Genomic DNA, 19,547 nt, shown 5'->3' with positions numbered 1-19,547 from the left:
CACAAGCACCATTGCCTGCCCCTCGTGATACGAATATACAATAGGCCTAGCGTACTATACTTTAAATATTAGTATGCCATATTTGAATATTAGTATGCCATCTTAGCTACTTCGTGTTCACAGTTATTTGGTAAACTCAGATACACTTGACCTTGATCTCACCTTGTATGTTGGCATTAATACAAGTCAGCTCCCTTATAATCTGCTTGTCATCTTCATCATCAGCCAACCACCTGTTGCAGGGGAACATGAACTTCCGATCGCCTTCCATCACCTCGATGTACTCCAGATGCCAACCTGCATCACAGGGTGACGTAAGCAATGATGGCGTCATATAAGCGTGATGACGTCATTAAAAATTTAATGAAGTGATGTCGCAAAAGTTGTGTTCATCTTTACTCCGAATATGTTTGGACTTGAAGAGAAGATTTCGAATAGGAAATGTGCTCATGTGCTTTTTTGAAAGTAACATTTTTAATGTGTTACAAGCAAGTTACTTTACCATTTTCTGTGGATTTTGAAATATGTGTGTTTTTATTTATTTTCATGTTCTTTCTTGAAACAAATTTGCCAGTTATGTGGAATAAAACGTAGACATTTTATTACGCAGTCATCATCAGTGAAATAGTGCAGGAGTAATAAAATGTCACATTTTACACAACGCCAGGAATTTTACTACTCTTCAAGTCCGTGTCTTGCGTACCTTAGTTTTTAAACCCTATTTTTGTACTAACGCATGTAATAACAGAAATAGACAAAGTGCATTTCCCTAACCTGCACCGAATCCCTTAGAGTCGTGCCAGACTCTCATCTTCTGCAGTTCGCCGATTTGGAGCTTGTCGTTGAAAGTGAAAACATCGGTGGAATCCCGCTCAAATTTGCTCTTCTTCGAATCCGACTCTTTAAGTTTCAACTCACCTGTGTCACCGTATTGACCTGACGGGTTGGGAGAAAAGAAACAGTTGTGTAAAGAGTTTTTAAAGTTACAGAGTCGGATTCAAAGTCACAAACAGCGTTGGGTCTCTTACGTAATTTTGTTTAGCCATTATTTAAGTTGCTAATTTTTGCTTTAGGTGGCCAACATCGCTAAATAAATGCAATTAATCTTGCATCTCGGCGAATGTTTGTTTAATTAATTTTCAAAAAAAAACATGTGCTAAAATTAAACATTGTCTACTGTTCATTATTTTGTATGAAAAGGGACAACAAAATACTAATATTAGTATATCATGGGATTTTAACATGTCTCTATTAGTATATGTATCTTGTGCATGTGCAAGTCTTGTCTATTCTATTTACGACATTTTTAGAAAACTAAAAAGGCGGTTAGTTGTATTGGACACTTTTATTTCCTTGCATATAAACCCATCAAGTTAATAGAGCTTTTCTGGCAAATGTATTTTTATTCCGACGTTTCGACGTCCTATACTAGTCGCATTCATCGGGGTAAATAACACTGAATTTCGACCTGTGTAAGGCGTCGAAACGTCTAAACAAAAATAAATACATTTGCCAGAAGAGCTATGTAAACTTGATATTATGCCTGGCAGCAATAGCTTATATATAGACAGATTTTTAATTTTTTTTTAACCAGCGCTTCTTCTACTCACCGAACACAATGCAGGAAACATTAGCATTTGTTCCAGCTCCTCGGAGATTGCTCGTCTTCACAAAGAGTTTATATGAGGTCCTCTTCATTACTGCTCTTCCTCCTACTGATGCGGAGAGCTCCCTGCTCAGTGTTTTCTCTCCCATCGTCCTTGAGATCCATGAGTTACACGGGAACACCGTCACCTTCCCGCTGTCCACATTGCGAAGTTCGATCTGGAACGGAACATTTAGTTTATCACGTGGTGTTTTGCATGATAGAGGTCACTGAAGGTCATGAAGCGCATGTAAATATCCACAACTACGTACTTATCCCAAAAAATTCGAAAAGCCCTAATTCCTTTTGAGAAAATAAAGATTTTTTATGTATGCGTTTGTTTGTGGTTTAACTTGCATACGATTTTTTAGCGCTGTTTGTTTTTAGATACTGACGATGCCTGTTACTTAGGTGAAATATATATGTCTAAATAAAACGGTGGACGACTTCAGGCTAGTCAAAGTTTTCGTGTTTGTTACGTCAAATCAAGGTTGAAAAACAATTTGTTTCCGAAGTGTCAAAAGTTGATGTAACACCTTCAGTATACTTTGGATCTATTCATACAAATGAACGTGTGTAAATAAATAAACGTCCGCAAAAAATAACATCACCGTAAGTTTTACGAAAACAAAAAGTAAAATAGCGGACCTCTCATCCAGTTTCACATCACTATTACCTTGTCACAATACCAGTCCGGACGTTGTCCCTTGCCCTCATGGGATACTCTCACCATCTTGAGAGGAGCTATATCATCCAGCTCAATGTTCGCAACATCCACTGATCCCCGCTCCAGGAGGATTCCTTCCTCTTCAGATTTGCGGATCGTCACATCTTTTGCGCTTCCCTTCGATCCGTAGATATTCAGCGTGATCATGCAATCTTTTTTAAGTTAAGAGACGAACTTAAATATACGACAAAAGTTTTTTTTATACAATAAGTGAGATTTTTTTGGCCTCTCTTTTAATGCAGGTATAAGGTAATTTAGGTAATGGACTTTATTAAATACCTTTATATTTTGCAACAAAAATAGTCAGTTTAGTCTGCTAGGCTTTCAGTTGAGGAATGATCGTGTTTGTGAAGGAACCATTTCCCATTGAAAATTTTATTTAAATTAGAAATCCCCTTTTACTGCCCTTTATAGACACTGAAGATGCTTGTTAGCGAAATATTTTTGTTCTTTATAAGATTGTAAACTGGTTTAAACCTGGAAATAAACATTTCCCAACTTGTGACAACAAGAACTAAAGCAAAAAAATATGCAAATTTATTAAAGAAAATACAAGTTAATGCTCTAAAAAGAGAGATTTGGAAATAGCCTTAATTGGGACCAAAACGAAATGTGATGACGTTACAGGTTGTGTACGTCAGCGTGATGACGTCATACCTGTTCCTGCCTGTGCCACGTCACCAGTGTAGAGTGTTATCTGGTAAGGGATCTTCGCTTTGTATTTTATGACTTCGGCATCTTCGACGTGAATAATACGTGACGTCACCCCCTCTTCTTTGTCCCTGAACAATTCAGAGTTGGTTGGAAATTTGTGTTCCAGAATAAATTTTAGGTAAACTTTTATTTTGTTTCCTTATTCAAATAGAATAACAAACGGGTGATTAATGAACATAACTTTGAAATATACACAGGCAAAGCCTTAGACTAAATAACAAGTCAATTCTGATAGCCATTGCCACGGATATGATTTATATCCCAGAATACAAATTTTATCTCAGGAAAACTCATTTGCTTATTCAAATAGAATAATAAGCGGTCATTTGATAATCGTTGAATATACATAGCAAACGCATTTAGACTAAATACTGAGTCAACTTAATTGCCATCGCCACAAAGTGACCTAACACTGATTTGTCTTTTTAAACAGTTATCGGCACCCGCCGGGCCACGGCCCAGTACCGGTCCGCGAGGATTTAGTTACCGCGTATAGTTTCAGGCAAAATGCCTTGCAACATTTTGCCCGTGCATAAACTATTTTTTGCGTTTTTATCGCAGAAAATTTGTAGTTTTTTGAAGGCCGGTCCGTGATTAAATTTCAGGTCCGCAGTGCAGAAAAGGTTGCCGGCCCCTGTTTTAAAAGTTTAAATAATTTTGTTGGCGACTTGGACTTGTGTTATGAACTTTGACTCGACCAAATCAACGTAAAAGTCCAATGCTTAACTTAAAATAACAACTAAGTTACAACGAAAATACATAATTTTTTCAACTTACCTGGCAAACCACTTCTTGCAGGGGAACGTGAAACTTTTTCCCATTGTTGGTTGGTCGATCATTATTTCCTCAACAAACCAGCGATTGTCGACACCAGTATGACCCAGCTGTGACGAAACAATAATGATTGTTTATTACTAGAATGCCATGATTGTTCACATTAGGCATTGTGTTACACAAATCAGAAAACTTTATATGCCGGTTGTGTGTAGAACATTTATACGATGTAACAAACGCTGTTTTTATTGAATAAAAACGTTTTCACGCAATATATCGGCTTATATTTTGTGTTTACTAGAAGTCATAAATTGTGTAGCGTATTTGTTGCAAAATTTCACCTCAATTTTCTTGATAGAACCAACATCAATTGCTTCGATGTTGAAAGTTTCAACTGTTCCTTTCTTGAACTTCTTAGTGGGCGGCTCAAGAATTATTCTAGAAATACATAAAATCGTACAACGATCAAAGTATAAAAATTTATGGATGTTTTTTGTGTTGGACCACCTGTCCCCGAAAATAGATTAAGCCAAAGGTCAAAGGAAATGGTAAACAAATCATAAATACAATTGATTTCATGGCGCTCTTTTATGCAATTAATAAAATCTGCGAAACTGTTATTTTTTGGCAAATGTTATGCTTGGGATTCACGAATTCAACCACGAATCAATTAGTTTAACCAGTTAGCAATAAACAGGAATACCTCAGCCAACTTTGGCCTCAAAAAGTTTAAGAATCAAATATTTAGGGTCAATGTAAATTTATTTTGTTTCTATCTACCTCCTTGTAACTTTTCCGCTCCCACTCTTCTTGCTGGGTCCGTAGATTTTGATAAAAGCGTTGACGTCACAAGCTGCACCCGGATCGGAACCGGTTCGAATCCTGACCGTGTATGGAATAGCTGGAACCGACAACAAGGAACCGGTTAAAAATAGAAACAAGTCTTTTATTTCCGACCGGGCAAACAGCGCATTAAGTAGGTATGTTCCACAAAAGACAACTTGTATTATTGTTAAAATAACAAGGTAAAGAAATACATTAAGTATGTAGATAGCAAGAAATAGTCATTTTGAAGAAACTAGTGATAATTAGTGGGTTGGTCTTTTTGTTTTTAAAATATTTTTATTATTTTTTGAGTTATATTTGAAAGTCAAGGTCTTCACCATTGAATTGTTGAGAAGTCACCAGTATTTTCCACAGTTGTATCTGCTAATACCTGTCCTTAACTTCACTACTTGGGCGGTTACAGGGTTGTAATTCGGGCCGAGCGTTTTGGAGTTGGCATAAAACTGATTAAATCGGACATCAATTCAAAATCAGCCATGCTTGTGCCCCAATTTCTCTTAACTTTCGGGCCTAATTTGGGCTTTTACAAAACATTGGATTCAAGCCAGGTTTTAGGTCCCAATTTCAAACCCACTTTAAACTCTGTACAATACAACCCTCTACCCACTTGGTCCTTCAGGAATTGTATCCGACATAATTGACTTCTTCCCCAAACTGCTTCCACTCTTTGTTGTAAGAAGACTTCGTTTCGTTGAAGTCTCTCCGTCGTAACCAACAACGTATAAGCTCCTGTAATAAATAAATGATTCTATCAAAAAGATGTTGTTTGAAACACTATTTACGAATCTGTTTATAAGTTCAATGATGAAAATAGCCGTAAAAAGCGACATGCTTTATTGTTTAAACGTTTCGGCAAATACTCATGCCACCATCAGTGATATGAGGGGCCACATCAGTTACACCCGTTTATATCCTTGTTCGAGTTCCGTCCAACATTTGATGTAAGCCGCAAACCAGTGTGCGAAAAACCACGAATAATTTACGTTGATTTTTAGATGTGTATTATAACAGCGCTCTTCAACCTGGTTAGACGGTGAACAGCAGGGTGCACCACACCAGTCACAGGGGTGCATGAACATCACGGGTAGAATAGGGAATCACCAAAAAGTTACACAAGTGTATACATACAAGTACAGTCTGTATATATCAAAAAAACGTCTCTTACAACAATTTCTACTCCTTGTCTCAAGTGCCCCGGTTTAACTAAAACCAGCTGTGGGATTCAGCCGGTTCTCACCGGTTCTATAGAACCGTATCACAAAATTTTATTAGATCAGCGAACCGGTTAGCATTCCTGGTTACTGTCAATGGACTTTTTGTAACAGAACCGACTAAAAACATGACTTTTGTCAAAGAACCGGCTGAAAAATATGACTTTTGTAACAGAACCGGGTAAAAATATGACTTTTGTCAAAGAACCGGCTGAAAAATATGACTTTTGTAACAGAACCGACTAAAAACATGACTTTTGTCAAAGAACCGGCTGAAAAATATGACTTTTGTAACAGAACCGGCTGAAAAATATGACTTTTGTGATAGAACCGGCTGAAAAACATGACTTTTGTCAAAGAACCGGCTGAAAAATATGACTTTTGTAACAGAACCGGGTAAAAATATGACTTTTGTCAAAGAACCGGCTGAAAAATATGACTTTTGTAACAGAACCGGGTAAAAATATGACTTTTGTCAAAGAACCGGCTGAAAAATATGACTTTTGTGATAGAACCGGCTGAAAAATATGAATTTTGTGACAGAACCGGCTAAAAATGTGACTTCCGGCTGACAACAAATTTGAATCCCACCACTGACTAAAAACATAAATATATCATGGTACACTTGGGAATCTCTCGCAGCTTGCAATTTTGATGCAATGATCCAGTGTTACTTTTAACCAACATGATTGGTTGATCTATCTAACCTTGCAATCTTCCCATCATCTTTTCCCTTCGCCAGCCATCTCTCGCAGTGGAAGACGAATCTCTCTCCCGTTTCCACGTCCTCAATCTCGATTCGACCGAGGAACCAGGACGGATTGATGAGGGCGTTGTCATGACGGATGTGGACTTTGTACAACTTCCCAAGATCCACTGCCTCCAAGTTAAAGATGTCAACCTGCGAAGAAGCACTAGGTTCGGAATCAGTTTCCAATTGAGGCAAAGTAAGAATTCTGAGACATATTTAGTGGTTGATAAATGAGAGATGAAAGTAGAACAACACAAGGTTTGTATGTCACTGTAACGGATTAACTGATAATGGCTTTGCCGAGGTTTACTTTACATAAATGCCGGTAGAGCAAAGGTAGGTTTACGATTGTTGAGTATCGCACACTTTGCAGCGAAGTTATTTCAAGTCAGACAATGTAGTAGCAGTTACATAGAGCTCTTCTTGCAATTGCATTTTGTAAAGGTCGCCTTCACCAGGGTAAATAACACTGAGTGCGCGTTATAATACTACGCACGAAAACGCAAGTACGTCACACTGCAACGAAAACACTTTGCAATAACAAATACTCAGCATTGTTTGTGAATTATACCTTTCCCCTCTCAAACTTGTCAGTGTTAGTTTCCGATTTGAGGAGTTTTCTTTCTCCAGAATCTCCGTTTTCACCGAACATCGTCAGATAAACGTTGGCATCGGTTCCGGCGTTGAACACGTCACCAGTAAACACGTGCACGCGGTACTTCTGACCTGTGTATGACGTCATAATGTTATATTGTTTCGTAACAGTACATTGAAATAGTTAAGTAATATTATACAACAGTAATCTAGAAACACAGAAATTTGACTAAAATTTTCCCACTAGTTCTGAATGATCCAATACAGGAATATTTCAAGGTTGAATATTTTTCCCGACACCAAACAATTGTACATTATGACGCAACATGCACAACAAGCATAGCTTTGTGTGTTGCCCACCAACACATGCATGCGAATAATTACTAAAATTGATCGCGTACAACGACAAACTGCCCATACACGACACCACAAACCAACACCACGAAAGCACAGAATTACTGCAAGTGACTTATGATGTCATAAAAAGCATTTGATGACGACACAAAGCTTCATAGATGAAAACTTAAACAGTAAATTGTTTCACACATTTGTGATGTAACAGTGGATGACGTATTGCACCAACACCAATTACGCGAAAACACAGATGATGACGTCATTACGCTTTACGTGTAATGACGTAGTGTGACGCAAAAAGCCGTGCAAAGCACCTGGATGTATTTGAGCAACATTGTATGTGACGCCATGCTATGACGTCATTTGCGGTCTTCAATGTGATTTCTTGGTTCAGTTTCGAAATAACGGCGTTCCGGGGTACAATAAAGGAACCTGTACGAGTACTTAACCCTAAGCGACAAATCACCTAAAGAGCATGGAATGAAAGAATGAGATAATTTGCATGATACGACCTGCGGAAACTTGTGATAAGCAACTAATCAGACAAAACGTGGCAACACAGGTGACAAGAAAGTCTGAATTATGACATATTAGCAGTATCAACATTGTAACAAAGACTTTTGGCACAAAATACAATCACATGTACGTCACAACATGATAGAAATCGGTAGTGCAAGAATGAATTGCGGCAAAACACGCTACACAACAATATAAAGTGACAACTAATGAAGCAAAGTGCAAAACAAAACATCGATCGAAAACAAAGGGAAGTGGCTTTAATAAATTACAACATTGCACTACAAAAAGATTATCAGGCAGTGACATATTACTTTGACAAAACTTGAATCGAAACTAACTTAATTACTTGGTAAGATTTTAGTTTTTAGCTTTCTTTCTGAATTTCCTCTTCAATCTCTTCCTCTACTGACTCCGCATCACTTTTATCAGATCCGTGTCCTCTTGATTCCTCATGTTTTCCACCATCTTCATTTTTGTCATCGAAAACAGCATCTTCATTTTCAGTGACATCCTTCTCATTATCTTTTCTATCTTCCTCATCCCGAGATGAAGTTTGGATGAAAACTTCATCACTACTGTCATCTTCTTTGGGGTCATCCTGGGCTCCAGTTGACTCTGCATCTTGTTCCTTATCATTATTAACATCCCTGATTGAAGAAACGCTTCCTTGTGGAGGAGGAGGCTCTGTGAAACTGACGGGAGCTTCCTCTTGGATGATAACATCCTCATGGACTAGCCCCTCTTCAATAGTATCATCCACTTCACTTGCATCTTTGTGGCTTAGAGGAGGTTCTGAATTGTTATTTTCCTCATCCAAAACTGAGTCGTTTTTGCTTTGTTTTTCCGCGATCGAAACTGCTGAGTCAGAACTGGAAGACGACTCATCAGAACTGCTCGATGACGTAGATCTGCTTGATTCTCGCTTAATACCTGCTGACGATCGTTTAAAGCCTATTTCTTAGTTTAAATGGAGTAAAGTTAACAATATTCCGTGTAGTATGGAATTTAAATCAGCATTTAACAAAAATTTGAAGAATTTAAACATTAACATATCTTCCCCCAAGGCAGCCATTATTTGGTAAAAACTTAACCATAGTTAGTTATTTCCAAGGTGGTTCAAACAATCCAAACCGAAGTGTTGAAAACGAACTTGTGAGCGCACCTAGGGCTTTATACTCAAACACTCAAATCAAATCAATTCCTTCTCATAATATCACACCCGGCCTCTCAAAAGCTACAAATTCGCACTCAGAGGATCGTTGGTTCGAATCCCATCAAAACCACACATGTGAGTCACAACTTACTCTTCAAGCTGTCTTCCAATCTTGATTCCGTTCTCTTCATCTTCCCGGACCTTGTCATCTGCTCCTTGACGAGTTGCGTGGGAACGAGCTCTCTCACGATCTCACCGTCATCCTCATCTCGTGCCAACCATCTTCCGCAAGTGAAGAGGTAAGTCTCAGAACCCTGAGGGGAAAAGACATGGCATATTTCATAGCAGTGGGTTTTAACTTTTTTTTCTAATATCAGAAACCCCTGCAAATACTTCGCAAGTAAAGTTTATTGCGACAGCGGTGCATTTTCTAAGTAATGATTTTGATGCGTAAATTCCATTTCATTTCATGTGAATTCAATTGGTGTGCAACATATCTCTGATTGAAGGCGTGTGTCTGTAAATATGACTTAAGCAATCCTTTTTTTACTATAATATGCATATAATTAACTTATCTTTTTGTTGCACCAAACCCCATTAATAGATCATTAAAGGCTACATAAAAGCCCTTACGTAACATTTTGATAATTTTTTGAGAAAATAGTTCACTACATACCAAATAAAAACTGTTGTGGTATAAATCAAAAACCGAAATCTATTGACCAGCTGCTTTGACTTCGCAATGGTAGCGTAGAATTTACAAATTGTTTGTATTCACACCCAGGAAATATCCAGTGGAGACCAGGGGAGTTGCAAAAAATGCCACACAGCCATCAGCATACATAGTATAACATACCCGTGTCCCGTCAAGCAATCTCCTGATCTGCACTTTATCGAGATGCCATCCAGCTCCCCATCCTTTACCATCATGTCCGATTCGCAACTTCTCAATCGTCTCACCGATGTCGTCAAGTTCAAGGACAAACTGCGCGGAACAAGACACAGTAAGTAAATGTGGTTGTGTTACATTTGTAACCAGAAGTAGAATCGAAAGGCACAAGTCATGCATGGTTAACCTTTAAAGCAAGTTTAGTATTAAAAAAAATAGTTTTGTTGTTTTGGTTTCATACTGGAAGCTACAAATTACACAGAAATAAAATTGCAGTCACATAGAAATCATATTTTATTTTTTGATTAAATATCTTTAAAATCAGAACGTCTTTATATTCTCGTCTGTATTTCAAACCTAAATAATTTATGTAATGGCTTGGAACTGCGTAACGAGGTGAAAGAAAAGCTAGTTTTAATCTGAAATTCAAATACTGCACTGTTGTGCGAAATGCACTAAAAAATATTTTGAATGAAACACAAGTTTAAATGTTTACGTACCGTGTCAACCGATCTTTTGTTGAACTTTGACTTCCGCTCGTCTTTGTTCGCGCACAAACTCGCTTGTTCCGTTTGACTTCCGTCTCTCCCATACAAAACAACGTAAACATCAGCATCGGTGCCAGAACCACTAACGTCGCTCGTGAAAACTGGAACAATAAAATAAAGATTCGACTTTAGTGGTTATAAAAGTGTGAAAGAATTAAAGTAAATATCTTCCTTAAAGTTTCAAATTTCCCTGTTGGTAACCACTGCTTTAGAACAAAAAATAACCTAATTTCGAACACAATACACGGATCAAGAAAATTCAGTGTGAAAACCACTAAATCTGTCGCTATATTTTATTTGTTTTTTTCAAAATTGACAGATTTAGTGGTTTTTCACACTGAATTTTCTTGATCTGATTTTAATGACCCTGAATCGTCGCGGTCGTTTTACTTGAAAGGAGATTTCAATAATAAGAAAAGAATTACTACAATATACACGGATCTGTTTATAAGTTGAATCACAAATATAACGGCCCAAACAGACGTAAAAAGCGACATGCTTTACTATCCAAACGTTCAAGTGCTCATGCCACCAACAGTGACATTAGAGGCCACATCACATCGGTAACACCCACCACTTCCCATCCACTTAAAAAACTTAAAAAGGTGCGCAGAAGAAACTGTTTATTTTTTATTTAGCGTTTTTTTATACGACGCTTATTTCACACCTTTTTCTCAATCTTTTACGTGACCCAAGTGGATATAAACAGGTGTAACTGATGAGGCCTTCATATCACAGATGATGAAATGAGCATTTGCCAAAACGTTTTAAACAATAAAACATGTCGTTTTTTACGTCTAGTTGGGTCAAATGACTCATTAAACTGACGAACAGATGCGTTAAAAACTACAGTTTTATTTTCAGCCACACCCTTCTTACTATCATTTCTATTCTCAAAACATTTGGTAAAAACTTACCTGTGACTTCGTAAGGGACTTTTGCTGCGTAATCCACTGTATCATCGGATGAGGGGAAGAGTTCCCGTTCGAGTTTTCCATCATCTTTATCAGTTGCAATCCATCTTCCACACGGGAATCTCCATTTCTTACCGAGAGAAGGCGCATCGACCTCAACGTACTCAAGGTACCATCCTGAAATAGACACTATTTAACTTTGGGTAAAATTAAAAAAAGAAAGAAAATACAACATATCAGCTTTGAAAACCATACAGGGCAAACATAGAGGAAAAATAGTTACAACGAACACAAATGTTTTTTTCAGAATTTTAATAATCACATTAACATTAAATTCCAGCACAAGATTCGCGTTTTTTAATTTACAGTGCCGTGCCTGCTATTTTATACTTCAAAAACTATTCTATAATGAAACAACTGTTCAAAATTTCATGCCAAAATACTTGTTATTAGTTTTGAAAGAAAAACTTGTTATTTACAACAAAAAACGATTACCTATAAAAGTTATACTGGCCAGGTCGTATTTCGCAGTTTATCTCATTTTAACATAGTTGATTACAATTTCCACACAAACCTGCTGTAAGCCCAGCATTGTCGTGTCCAATCTTCATTTTCTTGAGATTCCCAAGATCAGCTGATTCCACCGTAAACACGTCAGCATGGTTGCGTTCGAACTTGTCACGGTATGTCTTCGATGTTTTCAAGTTTCTAAAATATTTACATGAAAATTAAAATTCTAAACGTTTTGATGTAACGGATTCTGAGTTTTTCATTGGACACCTAGGTGTTGGAAAAATACTCAGTAAATAAATTAAAAAAGTAATGGAAGTTTGGTACACAATCATTCTGTTGAGTAAGTAAAGAGTAACCGACTTGGACAGAACGCTTATTTCGGGTTTCTGTTGTTGAATACAAATTGATTCAAGTAGGTCCCTTGTGTAAGTCTTTCGGGTTTTAAAGTCGACTATATGGTCTTAGTTGGCCTGAAGATGTTGGCAATCAGTTTAAATAAACTTGTTTTCAACAACATAAATAAACAATTCGGTTGTTTTTGAACCAAATAGTATGTAATTTTCCTAATATTTTCGTGTGAAATGGATAGCGGCAGATGCTTATGCCATATTAAAAAAATCCAATAAACAAAAGTAAACGAATATTAAGACTTATTACTCTTAGAATCAAACCTCATTATTTTTTCCTAGTTTTGAGCTGGTAATAACGTCTACTGTCAAATCGATCGCAGAAAATGTGTAAACTTTATGGAAGCTCTCTGGCAGTTTGGCCTTTGATCAAGTCACATTTTAAATCTTTGCCTAATCTTGCTATTCAACTCATACTTACACCAGGCCCGAATCGTCGTTCTCTCCGTACAAAACCAAATAAACGTTCGCGTCCGTTCCAGCGCTTCTTACGTCACCCGTCTTCACTGTGACCTCATAAGTGGTGAGTTGAGCTTTCGTTTCCAAGGCAACGGCGTCGCGAACGGCCGTCTTCTTTTTCCCGCGTGTCGACTGTTGCTGTTGGAGACGCTGGTACGTTGCCTTGTGACGTAAACAATAAGTTTATGACATAAAAATAATGTCAAGCAGATTTTAGCTGCTATCTTTGTAAAAGGCAAATATTATGCAACAGCAGTAAAACTAAAAAGCATAGAGTAAATACAAAGCTACAGACAGTGTACATTGGTTGATGGAGCATGGTTTTTAGCTTACTCCCAACAAGCTGGAGTGCTGTAAGGCGGCTTAACTACACCAGCTGCACTGATGAGACTTTCTAAGTGTGCACTGCACTTAACCGCACAAATTTATACATGTAATAAATAAATAAAACATCCTCCTACCTTAAGTTTAATGTTTGTTTTATGAACTTTTCGATAATATCTTTTTCGCACTACGTTTATAATATATATATATATATATATATATATAAAACTGCACTTAACAGTAAAACCATTTGACAGTAAAATAACAAAAAATATATAAATTTACAAACAACAAAACACATTTGTTTAAAGCTTAATGTCAACGATAAAGGGGGATTAGAAAAACTGTTTTTTTATGTTTTTTCCAACATATCGTGGTGTTACCTGATCAACTGGGACGAGCGTCCTTTCGATCTGACCATCGTCCTCTTTGGTCGAAAGCCAGCGTTGGCATGGAAACACCCACGCCTGACCTTGAACTTTGACCTCTACGCGATCCAGAAACCACGCGGCTCCGATCTCGCTGTTGTCATGGCGAATTTTCAGCTGAAATAGGCAGAATTGATAGTTGTTGGTATAATAAATTGGTTTAATCGATATTACATGATAATAGTCCGAATTAATTCAGACGGCTGGTGTTCGAATAAAATGTGTTTACGCGTGGTTTACAGCTTATGCGCTATATGTTTAGTTAAGAATCCGTTCGAAGTGCTAGCTAAAACAATGCAAATAATAATAAAAAAATCGCAACTACGACAAAAATGTGACCGAGTGTGAAGTCCGCCCCAATTAAGCCCGTATTTTCGTTTGCACAGATTCTTCCAAAAGTGTAGTTTCCTCTAAATATTTTACTTCTCTGCCGCCGATGTTTTCAACGAAGCAAGGTTTTAAGCTTCTATCGGGTGTTTGTAAAGATTACTGGATGATTGGGTGGTAGCAATTGTCTCTAATATTGCGATTATTTCACAAGTATTTTTACCTTCTTTAAAATGCTGAGGTCAGCAGCTTTTAGTTTGAATGTATCCAGTTGATTTCTCTCAAACTTGTTGAAGTTAGTTTCGGATTTCGACAGCTGCCTTTCACCTGGAAGTTAAACAAACAAACAATCAGGTGTAAGAAAAACAGTACTGGGGTGGGATTCGAACCCACAAACTCGTAATTAATGAATTCAATCTTTAAGTATTACCTGTTTTAAAGTTTTTAAGGTTTCGGGTGTAAAATGACAGAGAAACGACAAAAACATTAATTAAGGTAAGTAATCAGAAGTATTAAGGCCTACTGCTATTTTTATAATGTATTGGAAACAAGTTTTCTGGTCTCATCCGATTTTACACGTACAACAGTTTACAAAGGTTGTTTCTTTTGTCAAGTATTTTTTTAGTTGTAGAAATAGTTTAGTATAGTTATATATAGGGCCGATTTTTTTTCTCATAAGTGATAATGCACAAATACATTTAAAACAAAAAACATACTAATATCATACTATGCATTGGAGATGCAATTTAAAATAAAAATTCTAACAGTAACCCGAAAAGTCAATTTATAACGGGTAAAAAGATTCGGTATAATGGATTCGATTCACCTATTTTGGGATAGTTCTAGAACAGAATACTATTCGTAATCTACCGTGAACTACAAAGCTCAGGCTTCTTACCTGAATCTCCGCTTTCTCCATACAATGTGAGGAAAACGTTTGAATTGGTTCCCGCCCCATATTTGTCACCAGTATAAACATCAACAGTGTATTCCATCTCTGCAAAGTACAAATACAAGGGGTCAATACAAGTCAAGTCAAGTGAAGTCAAATTTTATTTGCATTGTCACTATATCCATTTGTCATTGATGAACAGCTTAATAAAAACAGCAAGGACACCGAAAAAATAAACCGTTGGTTATCGAGTCAAGTGTCCCGTTATTTGCAAAAGCGGCAATGTTCGAGAGCAAGTAGATCAGACTAATACGTTTCTATAACCAGTGGTTTCTAACCTTAAGGAAACCCTTTGGAGACTGATAAACAATGTGCACTGTTTGCAGCCTACTGAAAGCTGGATAATTTAACTTAAACTAGTCAAACTTGCAACAAAGATTGGACTCACAAAGAATTATCAGAATATTTGTTAAAATGGAGTATTTAAATCTCATCCCACCTTGCAGTGCGTCATCGATAGGTCGTCCTGATTCGTCCGTAGGAACAAGTTCGCGGATGAGCAGACCGTCATCTTCCGACTTGTCGAACCAACGACGACAAACGAACCAATAAGTCTCAACTTCAGCACTTTCGGCCGAAACTGACTCTGTGAATTGGATAAGGCTTTGTTTTACTAGAGAGCCGGTTTCCTATCGGTTTAACTCCAGCGCGCTGGTTTATGTAAGATTTGTAAGAAAAGGTTTTCTGCTGACAAATATATGCTTGTTCGTTGAATAAGATTAGTACAGCCAAGGTTGGTAAGCGGGCCCGAACGATTAAGTACAAATTAAAAAAAAGGAAAAATAAAGCCTGAATAAGGCCTTAAAGATAGAGTTACCAACTTAAAATTATGACACAAATATTATCGCGTGTGAAGTCAGGCCTGAATCAAGCTTGTTTTTTCAACTTCACTTCGAAACTGAATTGACCGATTGAAAAAACAACAACGTGTAATGGGCTTTCATACTCGAATGTGAGCTTAAAAAACATTGAAGCTTCAGTGGGATTCGAACCCACGCCAGCAGCTTCTCAAGAGTTGGAGTAACAAAGATTTTGCAAACATACTCTTGGTATATCACATATATATTAACGTTCAAATAAAATTTCGCACCTTTTCTTCGCTTCTTTCTCTTGCTCGTCTTCTTCACGAATCTTTGGATCTTGAGGGATTCTAGAAACCATCCGGATCCGACTCCCTTTCCGTCGTGTCCGATTCTCACTTTTGTGATTGGTCCAACATCTTTCGATTCGATCTACAAAAAATAAAGGCGTTTGTTAAGTAAGTGAATTTGGAGACGTATTTCCAAATTCTATTTACAGATCACTTGGCGATTCTAACTCGCGAGTAAACGATCGCATGATAAATGATTCATATGATACAATATTCGTGTAATAGAATGAATCATATGATACAATATTCGTGTAATAGAATGAATCATATGATACAATGGTTGCGTGATGGACACAATCATCGCATGATAGAAACAATCATATGATACGATGATTTCGTGATAGAAACAATCATATGACACGATGATGTCGTGATAGGAACAATCATATGATACGATGATGTCGTGATAGAAACAATCATATGATACGATGATCGCGTGATAGAAACAATCACATGACACGATAATGTCGTGATAGAAACAATCATATGATACGAGATGTCGTGATAGAAACAATCATATGATACGATGATGTCGTGATAGAAAGAAACCTTAAACTTATCGACGGCGTTCCGTTCGAAGTTGTCGGTTCTGTTCCGCAATTTGATGGATTCCGATTTTCCGTCTTCTCCGTAAAGTTGCAACGTCACGTTCGCGTCAGTTCCGGCGTTAAATACGTCACCCGTTGTCACGGTGATCTCGTAGGGAAGCACTGAAATGAAATTAAGTTTTCAACTGTACTAGTATGACTGTTTTGAAGGAATGTGATTTTCTGCCGAATAGATAAATCCTACAAGCTCCAACTTCTTCTGTAAGCAAAGGCTACAAAAACTAGTGTTTTCTTTGAGTCTGAACATCGCAACTTTCCAAACCATACCCTGTATCGCTTTTGCAGATTTATTTGTTTAATAATTGTTAGACTGCTGGAGCATTTGAACAAGGCCTGGGTTCGAACCCACAATCTCATGACCATACTTTAATCGAACAATGCTCATTAAAACTACACAGAAAGTCTTTACAACAAACTCACGTTTATCCTGTTGTCGTGTCTGAGTAGGGTAAAGTTCGACTTCGGTTTTTCCGTCGCCCTCATCCGACGCAAGCCACCTGTTAATGTATTATTTCTATTGACTACAGCGTTAGCACATAATAATGGGTACCTTTACTTTAGCCAAACCAGTTTAAATGGTATAAGTACAATCTGGAACAATAGACACGGCTTTAGGGGTGGTTTAATCAAATTTTTCATTTAGCTGCATGCTACATTATCTCATACGGACAACCTCTTGTCACCAGCCGCACTAATGAGTCCCTATTAGCTCCAAACAGTGTCCACTGTCAGTAGTTTATCATGTATTAGCTAGATACAGCTTCAGGTTTAATCGAAGTGAATTTTACTCCACCTGTGACAGTTAAAGGTGTAGTGCATCCCATTCGAGGGAACATCAATTTCAACTCCGTCCAAAAACCAACCAGAAGCAACTCCGCCATCATCATGACCTGCGTGAACATGAGGATGCGTTTAGTTATTAGGAAATCACAACAATTAAAATATATTTGGACAGTTAAGAAAAATGCTTGGGTTTAAATCTTTAACAACTTGTGACAAAAAATGTGGCAAAAAAAACTATTTTTTACGCAAAACAAACAAGTTTCAAAATCTCAAACAACACACTCTCCTAAACGCATTGAAAAAAAAATACTAAAGATGCCTATTACTTAGATAGTAAATTGCTAAATCATAAGTTCTTAATCTTTCATTGCTAGTTTGCCCCTTAGCAGATTTTAATGAAAAAAAAGTTTCTCAAAACCTATTTTCGCAAAGCCAAAAAGTTGCTTAATTTTATAAGGTCCCAAAGCATGTTAAATTTCCCTCAATTTATAAAAGAATTCTTCTGAGACCCAAAACACAATTGGATCTTCCACCAAACAGCAGACGCAGTGAATTAACCAATCAGATCACTCCACGTACCGATGTATATTCTCTCAACCTTTCCAATGTCGGTAGCTTCAAGTTTAAAGAGATCAGTCCTTCCTCGTTCAAACTTATTCCTTATGTTGTCACTTTGATGAAGTTTCAGTTTTCCTGTGTCGCCGTTTTCACCGAAAATCTGAAAATCAATTTAGTTCATGTAAAAGCACCAAGCCAATAAATGATAAGCTGCAGACAGTACACACTGTTTCGACCTATAAGATCTCGTCGGTGCAGCTGGTGACAAGAGATAGGCCGTGTTGACTAATGTAGACACCAGCTGCACTGATGAGACCTTAAGGCCAAAACAGTATACACTGTCTGTAGCCTAGAACTTAGCCTAAACTTTCAGTTTGTTCGTCAGTTCACATTTAATACAAAACAATCAGCACAGATCCTGAAATTAACTAAAGTTTAAAATATTGAAGGTACCTGCGGTTCTGGTGGTCACAACTTAGGACAAAAAAGAAGTAACTAAAACACGAGTATTTCGTGCAGATTTATACAGGTTGAAAAAAATCTAGACTACACAAACCGTTATCCATCTAATTGGGTATCAATAAAGTAAAGATAAATATAAAAAAATAGTTAAGCAAAAAAATGGTATAAGATGTACAAATTAATTTGCTATGAGAAATTGTCGTGGATGGGCAATATCTAAACCTCCAACAGCCGCCATGCATACCGACGATAACTGTGCAAATTGTTAAAAGACTCGAAATTTGAGAGGACTGTCTCAACTGCCAACAGAATCAGTGTGTGACTTGTGTGTGTCTGTGGTCAGTTATTGCACGGCCTTTGGGTACGGTTTACGGCAGTTTAATTTTTAATTTTATCTTCATTTTATCTTTTTTATCGTTTTATCGGCTTTTAGTTGCGAGCGCCTTGGTTTCTTTTTGCCACCCCCCTTTTTCTCTTTACTTTTGTCCACGGTGTAGGTCTTGCCAGCTTTTCACAGGTGTTACCTTTAGGCTTTCCAGGCGTTGCTGGGTTTGCAAGGTTTTTAACGATTTTGTGTTTGGCGACACTCGCGTTGTTGAGTTGCTTAGAACATTGTGTTTGTTTTACATTCTTGATATTTTGGTGTTGATCTATTGCGTTTTTCAGGAACTGATGATGCCATTATTAGGCGAAATATATATTCCTACTTTCTAATTTACTGACTGATTCTGTTGGCAGTTGAGACAGTCCTCTCAAATTTCGAGTCTTAATTTGCTATGGTTTTACAGCATGACTTACATGGAAATCTTAAGTTACATCCGGGACTCTTACCTTAACGTGAACGTTCGCATCGGTTCCCGCTCCTCTGATGTCACCAGTTTTCACTGACACGTGGTATGACGTAGCTGTGACGCAATAATGACGTGAAACAATATGT

The 19,547-nt window shown here is 37.4% G+C and overlaps 1 protein-coding gene across 1 annotated transcript in view; it reads right to left on the bottom strand.

Annotated features, from left to right (window-relative positions):
* The window catches only part of LOC145213450 (lipoxygenase homology domain-containing protein 1-like), a 37,892-nt gene that overhangs the window by 1,755 nt on the left and 16,590 nt on the right, over positions 1-19,547 (bottom strand). Inside the window, exons 25-51 of the mRNA XM_080081732.1 lie at positions 19,442-19,515; positions 18,170-18,308; positions 17,601-17,697; positions 17,228-17,304; positions 16,749-16,909; positions 16,140-16,281; positions 15,489-15,635; positions 14,996-15,094; positions 14,321-14,424; positions 13,726-13,887; positions 12,981-13,180; positions 12,214-12,347; positions 11,643-11,816; positions 10,678-10,826; positions 10,145-10,273; positions 9,440-9,602; positions 7,240-7,394; positions 6,625-6,818; positions 5,314-5,435; positions 4,641-4,761; positions 4,202-4,298; positions 3,864-3,970; positions 3,030-3,154; positions 2,322-2,524; positions 1,611-1,824; positions 775-936; positions 163-297 (exon numbers count right to left, since the gene is read on the bottom strand). Coding sequence (XP_079937858.1) covers positions 163-297; positions 775-936; positions 1,611-1,824; positions 2,322-2,524; positions 3,030-3,154; positions 3,864-3,970; positions 4,202-4,298; positions 4,641-4,761; positions 5,314-5,435; positions 6,625-6,818; positions 7,240-7,394; positions 9,440-9,602; positions 10,145-10,273; positions 10,678-10,826; positions 11,643-11,816; positions 12,214-12,347; positions 12,981-13,180; positions 13,726-13,887; positions 14,321-14,424; positions 14,996-15,094; positions 15,489-15,635; positions 16,140-16,281; positions 16,749-16,909; positions 17,228-17,304; positions 17,601-17,697; positions 18,170-18,308; positions 19,442-19,515 — 3,786 coding nt within the window. The remainder of the gene's footprint in view (positions 1-162; positions 298-774; positions 937-1,610; positions 1,825-2,321; positions 2,525-3,029; positions 3,155-3,863; positions 3,971-4,201; positions 4,299-4,640; positions 4,762-5,313; positions 5,436-6,624; positions 6,819-7,239; positions 7,395-9,439; positions 9,603-10,144; positions 10,274-10,677; positions 10,827-11,642; positions 11,817-12,213; positions 12,348-12,980; positions 13,181-13,725; positions 13,888-14,320; positions 14,425-14,995; positions 15,095-15,488; positions 15,636-16,139; positions 16,282-16,748; positions 16,910-17,227; positions 17,305-17,600; positions 17,698-18,169; positions 18,309-19,441; positions 19,516-19,547) is intronic.

The sequence above is a fragment of the Phallusia mammillata genome, chromosome 2, assembly GCF_965637545.1.
Source record: "Phallusia mammillata chromosome 2, kaPhaMamm4.hap1.1, whole genome shotgun sequence".
Classification (NCBI taxonomy): Eukaryota; Metazoa; Chordata; class Ascidiacea; order Phlebobranchia; family Ascidiidae; genus Phallusia; species Phallusia mammillata.
This window is presented reverse-complemented; position numbering and strand designations above follow the sequence as displayed.